At 29.2% G+C, this 22,244-nt stretch overlaps 2 protein-coding genes across 2 annotated transcripts; one reads left to right on the top strand and one right to left on the bottom strand.

Moving 5' to 3' along the window:
- The first annotated feature begins 8,457 nt into the window (after positions 1-8,457).
- On the top strand, positions 8,458-12,294 carry LOC114185568 (Calcineurin-like metallo-phosphoesterase superfamily protein). The gene is made up of 4 exons (XM_028073384.2): positions 8,458-8,841; positions 9,413-9,654; positions 10,048-11,622; positions 11,800-12,294. The coding sequence occupies exons 1-4, from the start codon at positions 8,562-8,564 to the stop codon at positions 11,917-11,919; spliced, it is 2,217 nt and encodes a 738-aa protein (XP_027929185.1). The 5' UTR covers positions 8,458-8,561; the 3' UTR covers positions 11,920-12,294.
- A 1,022-nt stretch (positions 12,295-13,316) lies between these two features.
- On the bottom strand, positions 13,317-19,129 carry FAS1 (chromatin assembly factor-1 (FASCIATA1) (FAS1)). The gene is made up of 12 exons (XM_028073009.2): positions 18,394-19,129; positions 18,167-18,266; positions 17,728-17,875; positions 17,511-17,634; positions 16,713-17,065; positions 16,316-16,636; positions 15,948-16,029; positions 15,738-15,866; positions 15,065-15,460; positions 14,700-14,837; positions 13,842-13,887; positions 13,317-13,751 (listed from the first exon to the last, which is right to left on the bottom strand). The coding sequence occupies exons 1-12, from the start codon at positions 18,925-18,927 to the stop codon at positions 13,591-13,593; spliced, it is 2,532 nt and encodes an 843-aa protein (XP_027928810.1). The 5' UTR covers positions 18,928-19,129; the 3' UTR covers positions 13,317-13,590.
- Between the last annotated feature and the right edge of the window lie 3,115 nt (positions 19,130-22,244).

Genomic DNA, 22,244 nt, shown 5'->3' with positions numbered 1-22,244 from the left:
TTTTTCTATGTAATGAGTTGCAAAGTTGGTTTTGATTTGGTTGAAAGAGTGTTTGGTTTTTAGAGATAAACCAAACCAAACATTGAAAGATTTTAAGGATGTTGAATTATGTGGTTTTGTTGTGTTGGGGAGAAGAATGGTTGCATTCTCTTTCATGGCTGTAAACAGGTGTAGTGTGTAGGGGAAGTTGAAATAATAATTTTCTGACAAAATAGCGTGACAAAAAAATCACACGCAGCCACTCGCCACACCCATTTATTCAAGCCCACTTGGACATTAGTCACCTCATGTCAGACCCTATTATCACCATCACAAGTCAGAACCTTAACTTGCTTTTTTCAAAATTATAAGTTAAGTTCTACTACTGTTCATCTTTCTATTTAAAATCATTTTCAAAATCAACCTTTCTTTGTCATGGTGTTATGTTTATGGTAAAAAAAATTTGATATTGGGAACCAAATTATGACAATGGCACCTGAAATAAAGACAGATATTCAACCAGATAAGTTAGTGTATTTTTATTAGTTTTCTTTCAAAAATGTTAATGTGTTTTAAAAATTAATATATTAATCTACATTAATTTATAAATTATTGTTATGGTTAATTGAAAAATTATGAAATTACTTATTATCAGTTTAAATAAAATTTAAATAATTAAAAAATATTATTATGAAAAAATATATCAATAATATTTACGTTTGTGAATATGTTGATAAAATATTACAAATTTTTTTAGCACCATTAATTTAAAATTTTATATTAAAATTTATACTTTTTTATAGAATTTTTATATATATTCTCATTCTCATTTTCCAACTTGCATAATTAAAATATAACGCCAAGTTGGAAGTTCGAAATTGTTCAGTTACTTTTTTAGCTTAGCGTAAGTATATACATTCTTGATAAACTTGTAATAAAAAATAAAAATAAATTTAACACCAAGTTTTTTTTTTACTTATTTTCATAATTTTCTTAAAATAATAATTTGATATATATGAATAGTTTCACTTTCAACTATAACAAAGATAACTGAAATATATTATTGCATAATGATCATGGGTGAGATTTCATCAATATTTTCTATACAAAAGTGTTGTCCACTTGAATTAGTGATCATAAAAAACATGTTCATTAGAAGATAGTCATTAATTAGATATATTTAAAATTGAAGTGGCAAAGAGAAAACATATTTTCGCTTTCCATATAAACCAATACAGGAATAATCTCACCAATCATATAACATATATTTCGAATTTGATTGAAGGTTTTGTTATTTAAATCGATAAATGAAGTTCACCTATAGGACAAACTAAACGCATTGAGCTATAAATGACTCAAGTTGATTTATGCTACAATTTATTTATTTTTACCTAACTTAACCTATTTTGCATACTTTTCAAACTAAGACCAAACTTATTGTCACAATTTCACTTACATGAAAGATAATCTTTATTTAAAGGTTTTCAACATTAAATTGATACTTTGTCTAAGATTAAATCCTTTTAATAAATTCAAAAGATACGTGCACATGTCACAATAACCATTGTAATAATGTTCAAGACATAATAAATGTTGTCATCATTGTGACATTGAACACCTTTTTGATACTGATTAAGAAAGAAAAAGGCAAGTGTGCTAATATGTTTATGTAACTAAGACCTTTATTATAAATTAATAAGATTGTGTTAATGATATGTTTCTCACCTATTACACACATCCAAGCACCTTGAAAATTAAAATTTGTTAACTAAAGTAAACATTTTTATTATAGAGTCATACAACAATACACAATTTTGTGTGACATCACAGTTCACTCATTATAAATCTTGAATTGATTTGTCTTTTTATGATATATAGTAGTAAAGAGTAGTTCATGTTTAGCTGAATAATGTGAGAATTGTAGATCAACAAAACATATAATGTTAAAGTTCACGCAGCATTTGTAAATTATCTTTATTTGCAACAAAAAAAAAAACTATTTGTGCACCCAGAAACTTAAGATATATAAATGCACAGATTTACATGACATTATTGTTCACTAATGAGGAGCTTTCGTAACAGTCACACAAGGAAACCAATTATATGAGAAAACCTAATGATTGCGAAAGAACAATATTGTTACTATAGAGTCATACCACAATACACAATTTTGTGTGACATCACAGTTCACTCATTATAAATCTTGAATTGATTTGTCTTTTTATGATATATAATAGAAAATAGTAGTTTACGTCTCGCTGAATAATGTGAGAACTGTAAATCAACATAACATATAATGTTATAATTCACACACCATTAATAAATCATCTTTATTTGCAACAACAACAAAAAATTCATGCACCCAACAACTTAAGATATATAGATGCACATATTCACATGACATTATTGTTCACTAACGAGGAGCTTTCGTAACCGTCACACAGATAAACCAATTATATGAGAAAACCTAATGATTGCGAAAGAACAATATTGTTCACAAGTTAAGTACCTTTATAATAAAATATTTATACTTATAGTGAAAAATCAATTATCTAAAATGTATCTAAAAATGCAAGATTTGTAAATAGCAATGATTTCAAGAATTTAAATCATTCTAAATGAATTATAAAAAATTGTTTAGGTTAATTATTGTCTTACACCAAATTATTTGGGATTTGTTGCCTACAACATTTTCTTGTCTACTAATTCCATAAACATGTCAACAACAAGCAAACTTTTCACAAAAGTTCATTAGTTCATTTGAAAGAATCCTTTGCTCTAATGATCGTATACAATAAATATTAATTTTCAATTATCTAAATGATTTTGACACCATCTTTATTTATTTTAAGCCAAAAAAAAATTAGCATTCACCATATTTTAACTGTCATTGATATCTTATAGAATTTAATAGGGATATTGAATTGTGAAGATAAAAAAAGTCACAAAATTATAATATGTTATCCTTTTACAATTGTTAACTTTAAAGACTCCATATGTTCAAATAAAATTTGAAATTAATATTAACTATATAATTTAATATTTATCTGAAGTAAAAGAGTTTATATATATATATATATATATATATATATATATATATATATATATATATATATATATATATATATATATATATATATATATATATATATATATATATATATATATATAAGAAAGGAGCATACTTATGATTTACATTACATGCCTTCAAATCAGTTTATGTATTAATTAATTTATACACATTTTCTTTCATAATTTTCTTAAGAAAATTAACTTATATGTATTTATATTAAAATTTGTATTATATAATAATAACGTTAATAATTAATTTTAGTGATAAATAATTGTTAGTCATTCTATAAAAACTAATTTAATACCAATTTAATAAAAAAAATTACTAAAATAATCATTGTTATGAGTACAAACTTATAATTGATCGTGAAATTGATCAATAATTAATTAGAGACTAATTTAGAAATTAATTTTTTTAATAATACAAATTTTGATAGTTAAAGTTTTGATAATTAAATTTTAAAAATGAATTATAATTTTTTATTCATAATAATGATAATTTTAGTAACTAAACAATTTTTTTATTTTAAATATATAAATTATTTTAAATAGTAACTAATATTTTTCTTGCGATGCTAAAAAGTAAGTTTTACATCTCATCATAACACGAATACCATAATCTTGTCAACACTTAATCTTTAAAAGCATCTTTGTGAACATTATTTAATTTAAGGTCCTATACATGAAAACTCAACCTACATTATTTTTAAAAAAAAAAAGAAAACCTATTTAATCGAAAATGTTAAATTTATGTTATATGCTCTCACTCGCAATAATATATAAAATTTGAATATTTTTTTCTTTGTGTGTGTCATATGCGACGAAGAAACACGTAGCAACCCATAACTGTGTGAGATTGGGTCCATTATTTAACCATTATTTCATCAATCTGCTCCCCCGTTTCAAACGGAACTCCCTCACTCTCCTCACAAAACCCACCAACAATAATTCATGGATAGAGACAACCTTTTTTTTAACCAAAACTATATTTTTATAACTATACATAAAAATTACTCAAAAATAACTTTGTAATAGTAAAAATATATGATAATGAATTTTAAATAAAGAAAAACTATAATAGTTATTTTCTATTCCAGTATTTCAATAATATCATAAAAGTAATATAATTTAAATATATATTTTTCCTTAAAAGGGAACAATACTTAATATGTTGCTTCAACTTACTTAAAATCAAAACATTATTTTAAATAAAAATTTATAACTGTTTGATAACTTTGGTATATATGCTAATATTTTTTTTAACTTCAACATTAATAATTTAAAATATATAAATAAAGATAAATATCATCTTAATAAGTGATTTAATAAAATTAAATTAAATTAAATTTAGTTTCAACATTTTAATATAGTAACAAAGTATCAAAGTCTAAAAATTTAAAATAGTTAACACTCAAATTAATAGTAAATTATGCTTTTAGTCTCTATGTTATAACTTGATTTTATTTTTCATTCATATTTTAAATTTTGATTAAGTTAAGTTTTCATACTTAAAAATTTCATGAATGTCTAAGTGTGTTAACTATTTTTCTTTTTTGGTACTACAAATGGAAAATTTATGAACCAAATCTATCGTAGTTTGTTGTTTATCACTTGAATAAATAACATAATTAATCCTTAAAATTTAAATTTATCGCATCCCTATTAATTTCTATACTTAATATTCTCCACATTTAAGCTAGTATTACTAGTGCTATTGATAGAATATGAAAAAGCACTACTAATTTTTTTAATTTTTTATATATACACTAATGACATAGATTAATGGGGGCAAAGAAAGATTATTGTTGCTAGTTGTGCCCCTTTGGAAGGACAACAACCCTTGTCTTGCGGGTTACATTTTTCATTCTCAAAAAGTTTGTGAACAGACAAATTGGAAAAAAAATCTAACTCCCAAGCTTCCAATGTGGAATTTCACAAATAATACTCTTAATTATGCATATTATTATCACTATTTTAGGATGTTCATAAAAAAAAATACCAAAATACGATCTCATTAAAAAAAAAAACTGTATTTTTTTCTGCATTCCTATAAAAAGTTTTCATTTTTATTGCTTAGATCAATACCTTTAGCATGTTTGTATAACCATTCCTATCTAAATATAAACAAATTTGTCTAATTTTATGAATGAGACATTGTCTAAGGAATTAAAGTTATGCACATATAAATAAAAAATGTTTATTTAAAAACTACTATATATATATAGTAATTTTTTTAAGTAAAAGTTGTTTATTTATTTTTCATTTATGTATGAATATAAATTATGCTATTATTGTACGAAATACTCAATGATCAATTTTTACAAAAAAAAAAATCCAAATTATATTCATTGAATCTTCTTTTTTCAAATCACTTTTTTTTTATCAACAAGAGTTGAACATAAGATCATGTTTAAAAGTATTTATAACTCAAACTAGTACACTTTTTCTCTTTATATTTATTGAATGACTCCTTTAAAATAAACTAAAAATATTTTTTTACATCATTGATAGATTTTTTTATATATATATATATATATTTTTACACTTAACCATGGTTAAGTAGTTGCATGCCATTTTGTTTGCAAGTGGGAATTTTGATGAAGTGTGAAAAGAGAAGTACAAAAAGTTGAATGAGAAGTATGAAATTAATGAAGTTGAAATGAATTAATGGGCACATGGTGAAGTAGAATGCAATAGGTTAAAATGTGGAAGGAGGAAAAAAAGAGTGAAAGAAAGAGATAATAGTAATAAAAGAATGATCTCGAATGCTTCAATTTTCATAATCTAAGTTTGACCACTAACAAAGGAATCAAGGACCATAAAACACATGCCTTAACAACCACTTTTTCTTTAATTAATACTTTTTAAATAAATAAAGTCTCATTTATTAATTACCATTATTAAATTATTAAATTACTAAACCATGTTGACGGTGCCATCCCCTCTTGCCACTGTAAAAAACATGGTTAGAGTAAATGTTTACCTTGGTATTATAAATAATGCCTAAATAAATACTACTACTAATTTGTTATCATTCATTGAGATATTCAAAACAATGTTTCTTTTTTAATTCAAAAATATTGCTATTGCCGTTTATTTATTGAGTTTTTTTTTTATAAGAAATATTATCAATTCATTAATTAATCAATCAGTACCTTAAGATAGATATCTTTGCAAACAAATATCATGGTTTTCAATATTCATTGAATCTTCTCATTGTAATTTAAAGTTTTTTTTTTACAAGTTATGATAAAGTTGCATTAAAAATGTAAAAAATACATTAATAATTTATATTTTGGACTACTTAATCGGTGTTTTAAATATATTTATTAATTCTACATTATTAGGAAACAAGCCAGAAAAGGTAAAAAAAAAAAGTAGTGATTCTTTGGCATGTCTAAATTGTGAAGTGGATTGAATATTTATAATGAAGTTTTTTTCCCAGAATGAATCTACGTACTCGACAAAAAAGCCCTCGTAATTTGACAAAAAAAGCTACTTTTGACCTACGTGTAGTGTCAATACCTATACATAATGGGCCTATGCGAAAAAAAAAAATTATCAATGGACATTGCTTTTTATTATATTGTATCTCACAAGTGTTATTAATAAACATTATAGTAACAGGTTTATTTGAACTTTAGTTTTTTAAATTAAAAGAAAATGATAGGTGAAAGAGATTGTTTGAGGTGTTTAGATAGGTTTTTTTACGTAAAATAATCATAAAAGTTTGTAATATTTTATACCAATATAATAAGACAACAAAAATAGTGTATTACAATTGTATTTTAATGGGTTAAATATATTTTTGTTCATTAACTTGTAGTGAAGATTGAAATCAGTCACTCTTTTGAAACTTTGATTCAATTTATTCCTTCAACTTTAGTATTGAATGAATTTAATTATCTTAATATGATTTTATTAAGTTTATTTAACGTTTCAAACATGTTTCATGATAGTTTCTTAACTAATATTTAAGCAAAAATGTATTAAACGAGTTAAACAACTCAAATGCTATAATAAAACATATTTGAAACGTCACATATAGGTAACAAAAATTGGTTAAAATAACTAAATTCATACAATTATAAAGTTAAGGGACTAAATTAGACCAAAATTTCATAGATGAACTAATTCCAATTTTTGTTAAAAGTTAAAAAATTAAAAATATACTTAATCATTTTGTAATATAGAGATGGATGTGCTCGAAGAATATTACTATTTAAAGTGTTATTACATTGAACTTTTGAGGTATGGGAAAATAAGAAATATTTTTTGAAACCTTTATTTTGATTTTGATTATTTTTTATTTTTTAAGTAATGTTGTTTTGAGAATATTCCTATAAATAAAATTCGGAAGCTTGACGTGCACAATAGTCTATGGCTTTTGAGATTATTTGTGTGCCAACCTAACTCAAATATAAAATTATTAGTGTTGTTGAAAATGTATATCAAAAGATAACACAAACCTAACTACATTACTTTCTATCTCAATGTTCATGAGTTCATGCTAATGAACAGTGCAGCTTACTTTGAGAATATTTTTATTGACATTTTAAAGTTTTAATCTTTAGAACAATGTTAATGAATTTTACTATTATATAAATTTATTAAAACTTATGTTTCTATTATATTTTTCCTTCATAAATGAAATTGTGCTTTTTGCATTATTGAACATAAAACCATCTTAACCACTCTAAAATTAAGTAAATATTTTTAAATAACATTTTCTTTTGTATTTATTAGGATATATTCATACCCATTTGTGCTTTCAATTTATCTCGATGTTCATTATTTTATTGTAGTAAAAAAAAAAACCATTTTTTACAAATGCTAAAGCAACATACTTAAATGAAACAATTTTGTTTAAATAATTAAAATAATGGTATTTGTTTTTCGTTAGGGAGAATGCATGAATTTGAACTCAAAGGACACGACAAAAGGAGTAGTGAAAGTTTCTACTTTTATTGAATGAGAACTCTATCGTTTAATGAGTTAGACTCAATTTTATTATGAGCGTTCTTTTTTTTTTTTTTAATTTTATTATGGCACTTTCCTAAATTATCTTTTAGAACATCAGGTCCTTGAGCTTTATCTTAAATATCATTTAAATGAAGAGTGCTTAAACGCATCAAACACATGGAAAGTTTTTTATATTACGTTGTAGTTAAAGATGAATCAACTTTAAAAAATAGTAATATATTATTTAAATTGAAAAATAATTGAAGTGATTGAAATGTAAAAGGAAATAATATACGTAAAATCGAAAATTAAACTAAGATTAAAAAATTTAGAAATAAAATATCAAAATCTCAGAAGAAATTGAAAGACCAATTCATGATTTAGCTTATAAATTATTGATTTGAATTTAAGAAACGAGATTGTTAATTAATAAAAGAATCTCAGTGGAAGACACAACATGGTTCACTCACTGTAGTTCATCACAGTGATCATGAAACCAACGTAGAAAAAGCACCCCAATTCCGTGCGCTGAATTTGAACAATTAAAAATGAAACTACGAACCCAAAACCACCGAGGAAGGAGCACAAAGCTTCTTCTTCTTCTTCATCTTGCTGTTGCGATTCTATGTGACATTTGCATAGCTGAAAGCAACGATGGAGTTACACACATCAAAGAAGGACCAGATTCTGTGGTTTGGGTGGTTCAGCTTTCGGATCTTCATTTCAGCGTTCACCATACAAATCGTGCCCTCGATTTCGCTGAATTTGTGGGCCCCGCTCTCTCCGTCATCAACCCCTCCCTGGTCCTCATCACCGGCGACCTCACTGGTTCGTCTTATCTTTCATTGCTTTCACTTTCAAGTTTAAATTTTTAAGCTCAAATTGTTTCTGGGATGTCGAATAATGGTGTGTGGGATTTGTTCTGAGAATTTGCCTTGAATGCTTTTTTATGGTCGTTGACTTTTGAAACAATTGCTTGAGATGTTAGAATTTAATTAGAATGTACATTGTAAAGGTGTATATTTGTTAATATTTATGATAACTGTTTTGATATTCATGTTAAAGATGATTTCTGATTAGTTATCAGTCTTCAAATATTTAAAATAGAGAGCATACCAGTAACTGTTTGTTTATGTATACTGAATCCCCTTATCAGGGTTCATTCATTGTATAACGTGTTTCTTAGGTAATAAAAAGGTATAAGTGTGATCTATTTTTAAACAAATGTTATGTAATTGTAATTGTAATTTACTTGATGAAATTGTAATTGTAATTGTAATTGTAATTTCATGGGTTGTAATTGTAATTTACTTTAAAAGTTATGTATATAGATGATTTCTGATTAGATAACTATGTGTGAAGATTAAACTCTTTATTCTAATGTTGCTGTTTTTACCAGACGGTAAAAGCAAGGATTTGCTGACAATGAAACAGAATGAGAATGAATGGGTGGAATACCGGAGTGTTCTGAACACTGTTATTGAGAGAAGTGGACTCGACAAGAGCTTGTTCTTTGACCTCAGAGGCAACCATGATAGTTTTGGTGTTCCGTTTGTTGGTTGTTCCTCTGATTTTTTCTCTAAATACAGCATCAGTGGGCAATTAGGAAGAAATGGGCGTGTCAATAGTGTCACAGTTGAGGTCAGTGTCGCATATTCATTTTCTCTTGAGTAAATATCAAATTATGAAACTGAACTGTTGCTGTTTCCCTGACTCTAAAGCAAGCATTAAGGTGTTGTTAACGTTCACAGTAAGCATATTGTCAGACACAGATTTAAATATCAGACTCCATTTGATTCATAGAATTTAGGATTCTAAACATTGATGAGAAAATTAACTGTTGAAACCATGATGAAATACATGCTTATGTACTGAATTATAAAGTTGTTAAAACCAGTTTCCTTATCATACATGCACATGTTTGGACTAGACTAAAGAATTCAGAGCTCTCAAATTGTAGACTTGATTCTTTATATTACTTGGTGCTATGATGTTCTTTCTTACTTATTTTTACACACTCACATTGTATCACAGACCGAAGAAAGAAAACATCTCTTTGTTGGGTTTGACAGCACAATGTCAATTGGCTTACGGGGTCCAACCAATCTGTTTGGGCATCCCACAGATCAATTACTAAAGGATCTAGACTTGAAACTCTCACAATGGGATTCTCAGTCAGAAAAACCAGTTACCAAAATTTCCTTTGGGCATTTTCCACTCTCATTTTCTGCACCCTCTATTTCTGGAAGGACATTGGAGGATGTTTTCCTAAAGCATTCCATATCAGCTTACCTGTGTGGGCATCTCCATATTGGATTTGGTTTGAACTTAAAGCGGCACCATCAGTTGAGTGATCATTTTTCTCCCTTGCAGAAATTTTTTCAGTTCAATATACATCAGAGATCATTAGAAAGTACTGTAAATTGTTCAGTGGGAGTCACACCAATTCAAGACTTTTGGGAGTGGGAGATGGGTGATTGGAGAAAGAGTAGAGCACTTCGAATTTTAGCCATTGATAGAGGCCAGGTTTCATATGCTGATGTTGATTTCAAATCAGGAACCAAACATATAATTATATTACCCACTTTTCCATTAGACTCTCGCTTCATGATAACATCTTCATGCCGTCACAACTATGAATGTAAATCTGTTACCCCTTCATCTTATGAGAAAATTCGAGCTCTGGTGTTTTCTGTTGCCCCAGTTGCATCAGTTGTAGCTAGGATCTACGATTCAAAATCTGGAAACCTTGATTTAGTCGTAGAAACACATATGATCAGGCATGCTGATGAGAACGGCACAGGAGACCTCTATCTTGCACCATGGAATTACAAAGCCTTTGAGGATGCTTCTCCTGATAGATATTGGCTTCAAATTGAAGCAAATGACAGTGCTGGCAGATCAACTTTGACTGAATTGAGGCCATTTTCTATCAATGGTCTTAGCCTCAAATTTTCTTGGAGCTGGAAGGAGTTCATGGTCATGGGGTGTCAATGGGCTGCACTATACTACCCACTATTCTGGTCTGCTCTTTACTTTTTTTTCTTATTCCTTCTTCTTCCAAAAGCTCTCATTGTTTTTCCAAAGAAGAGATACACTTACAAGAACTTCATTGCCAATAAAGGCTTGGTAAATGGTGTGTTATGGTTTCTCCAGGAGCTGTGCAGGATCAACACATTATGGTTTGGTTGGATAGCATACCTATTTTATCTGATATTGTCTCCCTGGTTTATGGGGCAAGTTTTTAATGAAGGGGAAAATATGGTGTACATGACCTATAAGGGGTGGGCCATAGAGACTTCTAATGGAGAGGGGAAGCTTGAGTATGTTGGATCTCCTGATATCTTGGTGGTGGTTCTTCCCCATCTGTTATTTGTGGTTTTGCCTGCAATTTTTGTCACCGGTGCTCTGACAGCAGAAAGAGCAATTTTCCGGGAACATGTGTTAGCATTCTTAGAGAAGAAGAAAGATGATCTTCGTATGGACTCTAGAAAAACTGTATTAAATGATCACCATAGCAGCATAGCATCAAATGTTCACCTTTGCAAGCGATGGATTAGGAAGCTTCTGTGTGTGGTGTGCGTGGCAATATGTTGGAAACATTTTATGGTAAGCCTTAAAATAAAACTTTGCAGCATATCAAGCACCAATTTTCTCTTCAACAATTGATATTACTTATATTATCTTTACTCATTGAAATAGAGAATAACACTAAATACCTTACTTTTTCCTTTTTCTTTCGTTCTTTTTTGTTCTTTGTTATTTACTTCAGTTTTTCCGTTACAGAAATGCAGAACTCTTCTAAAAGCTTATGAGATGAACCCAGTTCTCCATTTTCTGGGCTATGGTATTTCAGTTCCCTTCTTGTTGGCACATGCTATCATCAAAACCAGAAACGCTGGATGAAACTTGTTCCAAAGGTTCACATGCATGTCTCCATGTTATAACAACAACCAGAGGAAACACTTGTGGTTGAAGCTGGCTGGGTTTCACAAACATTATAGACCCATCAACTAGTTGTTTGGTATATTCATCCACCCAGCAAATTACCTCATTCACTATTACATTTTTTGTGTCAGAATTCATAGGACTTGCCCTTGATAGTTTACGCTTTAGTTGTTAGAAGCACCAAAAAGGACCTATCTAATATGCACTATGGTAGTGGTTTAACATGGGTTGAAGAAGTATGCACCTGGTTTCTTTGGTGACAGAGTCACTTTGGAAGATCTGACTCTTACAATAACAAGGTTTAGAATATAAGTTTATTAGTTAACTGTTGAATTGTGTAGTGTTATTGTGATAACAAAACCAAATAAAAAATTGTAAATATATAATCTATTATATGATATTTGATTATTTTTAAAATATTGAAATAATAGTGCAGTGAGTGCTAATTGATCCATAAATGTTATAAAATTTTATAAGCTTCAAAATTTTATGAAAAAAAAATTAACAAATCAATTACTTCATTACCTTTCATACGTTTCCTTAAATCTCCTAACTGTAAAGCATCAGATAAAAAACTATAGGTCTAGGGATGTGTTATTTTTAGTTGGCGATGTTCAATTACTTTTACTAAGGGCAATCATAATTATTAGAGAGCTAGATCTAAACATTAATACAGATTCAGTTTATCGGCATATAGAAAAAATCATGTAAAGAAAAAAAAAACTCACTTTAATCATTTATCATAATAAAAAATAATCTGATCAACTAAAAGTTCAATAATTTCCAATATCTTACAACTTTCAACATCTAAGATTTTTGTATCAAATATGTTCTGAATAGACATAAGCTAAAAATACGAATGTTGTCTGCTGCAATTCAATATGAATTTAGAACTTAATCAAATTGTTCATAAACATTTATGATAAATATACAAAATTTTCTAGAAATTAAAATTAATTTAACATTAAAATGTTAACCATAAAGATAAAATTTATCATATCTACTTATTTTAATATTTATTAGAAAAATTATAATTCGTAACTAATCTTGTCTCGGTAAAATTATTAAAAACAGTCAATGAATTTAAATTTTAGAAATCAAACACAATTGAATAAAATATGATTGCTTTAAAATTATATATTAATAGGTCAATTAATAAATAACATCCAATGTGATAGTATATTTAAATTCATATTACTTAAAATACATCTAATAAATATAGCTTCATTTTTATTTATACCCATTTATTATATAATTTAACATTTGTAGATGTACTTGAAATACTTGGAGTTTGAATCCAAGTAAAAAAATAAAAAGAAATCAAATACATTATTTAAGAAGATTAAGGACAAATGTAAATCAATCACACAGTTATTATTGAACGATAGTTGGAAAAATAAAAACAGGGTTGAGTACATTCTCTTTTTATAGATTACAGTTAACACAACACAATCAAGTCTAAGCTTGCAAAACATAGTGAAGGGAGCATCTGACATGGACGGTATTCAGGAACTTGCTTACAGTGGTCAACAAGCATCAAGTGCAACCCACCATCTCAAACTTTTACGAAGTCTAAACTAAGAAATCTGAACGTAGAAAAAACGACTATAAGCAATAAAATGTCAGACATTACACCTTACGTGAACTTTCTGGTCGTTCATCAACGGCAGAAGATGATTTCAGGGATGGCAGCGGTGAAGTCTCACCAGGTTTCACATTTTCACCACCCGGCGGTAAACACCTTTTTGAAAAAAATGCCGCAATACTCTTCGGTCCCTCACTGGATTTTTCTGACAGTTCAACCAGACATAGTTTAGATATTGAAACAAAAAACATCAAGACTTCGGGGAGAAGTGCTTGGGACAGTAAAGATAGCATACCAGGTTTAGCTGTCAAACCAAGCTTATCCAGAACTTCTTTCTTCACCTGGATAAAAATGAGAAATATAAAATTCAGCATAGATACACACTAAACTCAATCACGAAGAGAGAGAGTTTGTGTTCCCAGAAAGTCAAAATAGCATTGGTTTTTTAGGTCGTGATGCGCAAATTCATTTACAGCTTGGCATCTCGATGACCCGGAAAAATTTATTAAAAACGTGACTGGTATCATATTCAGAACTAGAATGCACATCGGTGGAAGGGGAAATCAGCCAAAATATGTTCTTGGAGTCCAGGATAAAAAAAATGGTAAAGGATCACCCCCATTAACTTTACGAACCATTTCTTGATCAAGGTGAGGGAATTTCAAAGATTTGATAGGATTTATTCAACCCTTTGCCAAATGATGATATACAACAGTCACTAACTGCCATCCTGATGAATAAATAGATACTAGATTGTAAGTTATAAGATGGCTTTAGTTCAACACAACTCCATACGAATCCAATTGTTAAGGGGCCCAACCAGGTTAAGATAATTGGCATGTCCACTCCATATTTAACCACCCGAGTTCATTATGGGTCAAATGTATGTCAGGTTATTACTTGTGACTACTATCCACCAAAAGCAGCATCAAGGGTTTCTGGGGAATAAATGATATTCACACAACATACCAAGGATCACAACTGCAAAAAGTTTAATTGGTAGCAAAGGTACTAGATTCATACGCATCCATACAGTTGAGAGGTGGGCAATATAAATATACTAGCAAATTATACTAAAAATCGTTAATTTTAATAACTTTCACTATAGTAATTAGCTGCAACTGCTAGATTGTGAGATCTCCACCAAACTAACCTGCAAACGGTTATCGACATAGTCAGCTACTTCGCGTACTTTATTCTTCATCAAGGACTTCGGCACAGAAGGGAATTTCTGTTGCAAAGATACCAGCACTTTATTCATACCTTGAGAACAACTTTGAATAGTGGTCACCTGAAAAGTTACAAAATCTTTGTAAAGTGATAAAACTTGCATGTTATCTCATAAAATTAGATGAATTAGGAGAGAATAAAAAGGGCAGCTTTCCCAAATCCCTGCACCTGGCAAGTGTCATCTCAACCAACATAATGACTGATTGTTCCCTCAACCAATTTCACTACATTGACTCTGGCAAACTACACATATACATGAAAATTATCCAATTCAAACGCATAACTTACAATAGCGGGTAGGTCTGAGTCAGGAATCGCAACTACACCAGATGTTGAACTAGCACCACCTTTCCCATCAGAGAGATGGACCTTTTGTTCCTCGTCTTGCATCTTATCCATCGGTATTTCTATAGGTGAGCTGCCAGGTACTACGTACATACGCAAAGCCTGCAAGAACTTCTGCTCCACCTTAGAAATACCACCAGTACTGTGATCTGGCGACAACTCCTTGTCGTGAATAAAATTTGTTATAATCAAGGGATGATTTTTCCGGAGAGCAAGGTCTGTCAAACTGTTTACATATTTTTGTTGCCGAAGTAAAGCACAAAACTCCTCGTTGTAGCTAGATGAGCTATCATTCCCCTTAATGTCACCATCTATTCCCCTTCTGTCCACTTGTGCACCCTATATATAAATAAAAGAAATTTAACTAATCAGTTGCAGTGGTTTTAAAATTCAAAAACAGTTGTCTGTTACCGGAACTACTGTTCTAGATGAAATAAAAGAAGCCCTTGATCATGCTCCTATCCCAGCCCTTGCAAATGCTGATAAAAAATACATAGCATGCACAGATATCGAGACATCAAAAGGTCTAAACATCACTCATCTCAGAATCACTGAAATGAAAAACATTGTAATAACAAACACAAACTGATTACAGCAAAAAAGACCAAGCCTATACCTCATTTTCGGAGAGATAGCCATCTGGTACCAAAAACCCATCTTCACTTTCTTCATCAGACTTTGAGCATTCCTCTTGACAGTCCTCTTCATCTTTATCACAATCAGAAAGACTTTCACCGGGTTCCTCCTAAAACAGACAGAATGTTGTTAGCAGATGGACGGCATCCATTGCAAATTAATTCAATTAAATACAGAAAAATCAATGCACCTCTTCCCACTCCTCGTCACTGCTGACATCATAATCCAGGCTTGGATCCTTCCTTAGCGGATGGCGTGCTCCAACAATTTGACTAGAAAAAATACATATTTTAATACACATGCAATCTCAAACAAGAAAATACTGAAAATACATATTGTAACACACAAAAACGAAAAGTATCACTGACAACAGCGCTAATGTACTCATGTATAGGCATTTAATCAAATCAACAGAGCATCTAACATTAGGGACAGTATCTGCATAACTAAACTTTAGATGAACAGTTGAATCACTGGATTTACCCATTTTTAAGTGAATGCATACTACATCCCTTTAAAAGTCAACATAAAAAATCCATTCATGAAGCACAATCTAACCTTTTTGTGGGCCAAACACCATAAAAGGCAGGCCTATGAGACTTATCAAACTGAAATAGTTGCCGTGCTCGACGGTACTTCTTGCCATCATGAAGAGAACTATCTGCATTCGCTGGACATGAACTGATATCAGAACTATATTCACCCAATCTGTCCACGTGTTTCTCCATGTCTAACTCATCATCATGAACATCAGTTTTAATAGATGTCAGCTTAAGCTCCTTAAAAACTTCAGTCCTAGGCTTCAGACGAATGCCCCAGTTCTGTTTTCTGTTTGAGCGAATTGATTGTCCTAAAGAGCGCCATGCAGAAAAGTGTGACCTGAAAAGAGGGACATTTTTAGTTAGATCTGAAAACAGAACAACTAGTGTAAAAAAGAATGTTGAAAGAAACTTACTTGCGAATATCCTCAAGTATTACATCATTACTTGATGCAAGAGTACAATCCATTGCAAGTGTAGCTGACTGAAACAAACTTTCATTCTTGCTGCTTGACAAATCAGATGCAGATGATTTGGTTGAAACGTTGTCATTCTCAGATGAGGAATCAGCTTTACATTTTTTCAGAAAACGATGCATAATTGAGACTTGCAGTTGTAAACTCCGCTTCTTCTTTGACTCAGCTTCAGCTTTCTCTCGACGTCGTTGTGCCTTTTTTGTTTCCTCTACTTGTTTCTTTTGCTGTTGCTTCTTTATAGAACATTTCTCATTATTTGTTGTCTCACCTTGTGACAATTGTAAATCCGATTCCTAAAAGAATCAAGTGGTTGAAAAAATAAAGTCTTTAATAAACAAAAGGTAAATTTCATTTCAATTTTTCATCAAATGAATATTTTTGTAACATACTTTTATTATATTCTGCAAAAAATATATAATAATGCTCTAAAAATTAAACTTGATAAGCAATTACAATTATATACTTGCAAAAGTGTTAATGTCTAATAAATAAATTTTTAATTCAAATTTTTAAATAAATTCTCAAAAAAGTATTGTATCCTAAATTTTAAGAATTGGTACCACTATATTATAACAAACACCATCTAACGCAACAGACTGTTAAATGTTGTTAGCTAGTAGAAAATATTCATTTTAAACATATGTAAAACATGATTGCGCTGCCAATGAGAGCATCATCAAGAAAGAAGCAACTTCAGCTATAAAGAACACATAGCAGCGCAAAAATAGTAACACTTACATTGGGCTGTGTTTCTCGTTGCAGTTCTTTGTGCATGTTTGCTTTCTCTTTCTCAGCTTCTCTTCTGTTTCTCTCCAGCTGTTTCATTAGCAATTTATTTTCTTCATTTGCTCTTTTCTTGTCCCTACAATTATATGTTAGAAAATTAAATCAATCATCACAAGCATTTAAATATTTTTGAGACACAAACCACATTATGTTAGGAAGTGTTGTGTACATGGCTTCACTATTTTTCTGCAACGAATTATCCACTAACAAGCGGATATCTGCCTCAGGAAAAGCTTTATTGAGCTTTGTCGATGCCCTCTTTAAGGCATCATTGAAATTTGGCTCACACTCTAGCCTTTTCAGAGCTGCTATCATTTCTGAAAAAAAAAAATAGCAAATACTTATTAAATAAACATACAACCTCATTTCCAAAACTTGATCAGATAAAGAACTCTTAGAAAGGCGAAAACAATGAAACACAAACTATGAACGTAAATTATGGCTAGCTTCAGTATAAAAGCAGCTATAATGCAAAAAGAAAGTCACGTTACCACCAGCAAGAATAAAAATTCACATTCTTACTTTCAAGACAAATAAATAATTTGACTAATTATAAGCAAAGTACATTCAACAACCAAAACTAACTACACTAGTAGCGAGCACATTACCAGAGACCGCTATAATCCTATCATGGATCCTCTTCCGGCACATGCGTCGAACACCAAGCTGTCCTCGGACAGATATCGGCAACAATTTCAAATCCCTCGTCTGCATCACCGATAAACAAGTCTCAATTACAATTGAATGACCAAGCCCTAGCATGCATGTTATACGACTGAATACTTAATGTATCAAACATGAACAGAAATCAAGATAAGCAAGAATTCTCAATCACCTCCCAACACCAGAGACACGACTCGGCGTAGTCCTCTAATACATCAGCATCCGCATTAGGCAAGCCATAAGTCACTCTCTGTCCCGCAAACAACACGCTACTCTTCACAGTAGCGTAGGTCACCGGCTCCGCCAGCACGATTGCGCCGCTACCGACCTCTCCGTTCAATCTGTCGTGAATCTCATCAACCAGCTTCGACAGCGGGAGGTCGCTCTCCTCTAACAGAGCCGCGACGACGGCGTTTCGCGAACCGCCACACTGGCTCAGTTCGATGCGCACTTTCTCAGCCACGGCTTCCTTATAATAGCGGAACAAGGCGTCGAGCTCCTTCTCTAGGGTTTCAATGTACGCTTGCTTCTCCTCGGCACTCTTTAGGTTTTGCAGCACCGATGGAACTCTCTTCCGGCTCCGCGGAGTGGTGCTCCTCGGAGTGGTGGTCTTTGCACGATTCGAATTCGGATCTTGAGAACAAGGACGAGGCGGAGTAGAAACAGGTTCGGCACCGCCGGCCATGGTCCCAATCGGCGCTGCCATTTCCACCTCTTCCACTTTCCCCAAAACCTTCTGTGAGTTTTGATAACTGATTCGACCTGTGAGATCTGTTGTGAAAAATAAATGAACTTTAACCCTATTTGTAATGCTGTGGTGTGTAGAAGAGTGGATTAAGTAAAGATCGATTTGGACATGTATAAACGCAATGGTAAAGAAAAATTGAAAATTGGCTTTGGGGAAGAAATGAAAAGGATGAGAATATAAACACAAAAATTGGTTAATGAATTTTGTTTTCGCGCCAAACTCGCTCATTTCGCTCCATTGCCGAATGTATTTTCGGGTATCCAAACCCTATTTTTCGGGTGTCCGAAACCTGTTTTCAACCGTTTTAACCCGATTACAAAGATATATGATGAAGTAATCTAATTATTATTATTTCACAAGTTTTATTACTAATTTTTTGTTTTTTTTTTTGTTTTTTTTTTCAAATTTTAAAAATTATTTAATAAAATATGAACTTAAGTCAAAATAATATATCATTACATTATTACTTGAATAATCATAATAGTATATTCAAACAAAACTTTTCATAAATATCTTTGGAAAAAAAATCATAATAAAATGCTAAAAAAAGGTAAGAAAATATATTGAAAAACTTGCACAAATTAACTTAGGTATAAGATAAACTTAAACCACAAAAAACGTTTGTCCAATTCTTTTTCTTTTTATTTCTCCGCTTTATAAGTATTTGTAGATAATTTTTTTTAAACACGTCTTAAAAAAAACATGAAAAAAGAAAAAATATAATAATGATCAAATATTTAAATAACGTAAATAATAAAAATGACAATCATTATAGTTAAACGATAAAATGTCCATTGAAATTTGAAATGTAATTCATAAATTTTTTTATTAAAAAAACTAGTGAATATCTTATTTTAATGTAAAAATATATTTAATATTATTAAACTTAAAATTATTGTTCTCTTTATTAAGAAATTATTAAATTGTTATTTTGGTTTGAATAAACTAATATTTATCTTTTGTTCTTAAAAAAGTTGGATATCAGGTGTTAAAATTAAATATAAAAATATTGTTTCAAATTAAATTGGATAACACTTTAAGGAAACAAATTGAATGGTATAATAATTTTGGTAAACTAAACTCAACTATTTTGAGTTATTGTGAGTTTTATAATTATTCACAAGTGTAAATTGTTTTTAATATTCATTTTCTTAAACATGTTTTTCAGTAACATTAAAATGTAGGAACTAAATTGATTTTACAAGAAATCAACTTACAAAAATTCAACTTATATTTACACTTGAATTCAAATCTAATTTACAATAGCAATTTTTTTTTTTTGTGCAGGTTAGTTCAATGATATTAATGTCATCCTAATTATGGATTAATTTTGATGGATATTTATGAATCTAGATGTGATTTTTACTTTGCTATTTAGGAGAACTTTATGGTTGTGTAATTTAGCTTAATATTGTTGATTTTACTCAGTCATGCTTTGAAGTTAAGATTTGTTTTGAAGATGAGATATCAGAGGATAAAATATTATAATTATCTTATATTGTAACATGACATTTGTTACATTTATAATATGATAATTACTTACTTTACTTTATCAATTTAGTTTAGTGTATTTCTTTTGCCTCTAATCAAAATTGACTCCATCTAATATAATATAATGAAAACAATATACTTGTTAAGTTAATTATTATTTGCTGAATCTTTTATTTAAAACATAAATACTTATCTAAATAAACTCAGAGTTTAATTATATATAAAAGATTTAGAATTATAATACATATTTCGCTTAAAAGATAGTTATAACATTTCGTATGCATCAATTAGTTATAATTTTGTAGTTTGGTAAAATTGTTGTTCTTTTATTATTATTTTTTTCTAATGTTTTTCTTCATATATCATCGTTTTATAATTTAATCACATCCCATTGTAGTACAATAATTAATGAATATCTATATTTGATTAGATTTTTAAAAGGAATAAATTTCTGCTAAAAATAAATATCATATTATAAAAAAATTGTTGATGAAAAAAAATTTGTTAATAAAATAAAATTGACTAACCGATTTAAATGACGAATTTGGAATTTTAATTATGAACAAAAATATCTATGAGTAAAATTTATTGATAATTTAAAAATTTTATTATCGATGGATATTTTCATTAATAAATTATATTGATAAAAAAATATAATTGGTCATTAAGTTGATCTTTAAAATTAGTTATTATGGTTTTAGCTACCCAGGAAAATTGGTCACTAAAAATTAATTACTTAGGTTTTGACTATAAAAAATGAATTAGTTTCTAAATTATTTTACAATTATTTAGTGACTAATTGTAATTTTTTATTTATAATAATAATAATTATTTTAGTAATTAATAATTTTTATTTTTTAAATTAGTGTCTAAATTGGTCACTATAGTGATTAATTTTTAAAATTTATTTTTAATTGAAAATTTATTTTTGTAATGGTAAATCTATTTGACTTTTACATTTTTAAATTTAAAATTATCATCCCATAATAATATTTTTTCATTTAAAAAAATAATTTTATGTCTATAAAATAATTTAAAGTCAATAAGTTAATTCATTATTTCAATATTTATACTTGAGTTTACACATCCTATGAAATCGTAGTTAAATTTTGAATTATCAATCGATTTACAATGTAGTTTTATTAAAAACATTTGAATCACATTTCTCTCTTCTTTTTCCTTTTTCAGAACATTGAAGTCAACATATTCTCACTTGATAGTTTTTACCTTATTTAAACCCTAAACGGATTATCCCGGAACTTTTTAATTGTTACATTATTCATACAATGAAGTGATTAATTCATTATTGTTCTAAAACTTATTCATTATTCATATTGGTATTGATTATTCATTATTCTCCAAAGCTTATTAATGTTTATGAGTTGAACTAGGTATTTGATAACACCACCTTTTAAAATACAAACATCAAGCATATATTGATTCTAATCTATAGACTAATTTGAATGAATTATTTTTATGTATATATTGAGTTATTTATTTTATTTGGGATGCAAATAATCACATGACAATTTCATGCAAAAGATGACTCACATTTTGAAGAACTAAAAGTTTAAAAAATTGAACATGTTATTGTTAGTGGTAAGACAAGTTAGGTGAATCCTCCTTTAACCAAAATTTATGATTATCCATTTAGTCAATTGTAATTCTAGAAAACTATAAAGGAAGTGACTTGGAAAGTGATAATTCTTCGAAGCTCAATCAACTCTCACTCCACAAAAACTAAAAGTATAAATAATTACAGAAAAATTAAATCTTAGTGGGTA

Source organism: Vigna unguiculata, chromosome 5 (assembly GCF_037176805.1).
Source record: "Vigna unguiculata cultivar grain cowpea cultivar isolate G323 ecotype 2 chromosome 5, ASM3717680v1, whole genome shotgun sequence".
NCBI lineage: Eukaryota > Viridiplantae > Streptophyta > Magnoliopsida > Fabales > Fabaceae > Vigna > Vigna unguiculata.
The sequence above is the reverse complement of the archived record's forward strand: the minus strand, read 5'-3'. Positions and strand labels throughout refer to the sequence as shown.

What these genes read in the sequence shown, in the direction of transcription:
- LOC114185568 (XM_028073384.2), top strand. Translation starts at nt 8,562, where the DNA reads ATGAAACTACGAACCCAAAACCACCGAGGAAGGAGCACAAAGCTTCTT. An exon ending in TCAATAGTGTCACAGTTGAG is followed by an intron (nt 9,655 to 10,047) that starts GTCAGTGTCGCA and finishes ATTGTATCACAG; the next exon opens with ACCGAAGAAAGAAAACATCT. An exon ending in TATGTTGGAAACATTTTATG is followed by an intron (nt 11,623 to 11,799) that starts GTAAGCCTTAAA and finishes TTTCCGTTACAG; the next exon opens with AAATGCAGAACTCTTCTAAA.
- FAS1 (XM_028073009.2), bottom strand. Translation starts at nt 18,927, where the DNA reads ATGGCAGCGCCGATTGGGACCATGGCCGGCGGTGCCGAACCTGTTTCT. An exon ending in ATACTTGAGGATATTCGCAA is followed by an intron (nt 16,637 to 16,712) that starts GTAAGTTTCTTT and finishes CCCTCTTTTCAG; the next exon opens with GTCACACTTTTCTGCATGGC. An exon ending in GTGACGAGGAGTGGGAAGAG is followed by an intron (nt 15,867 to 15,947) that starts GTGCATTGATTT and finishes TGTCTGTTTTAG; the next exon opens with GAGGAACCCGGTGAAAGTCT.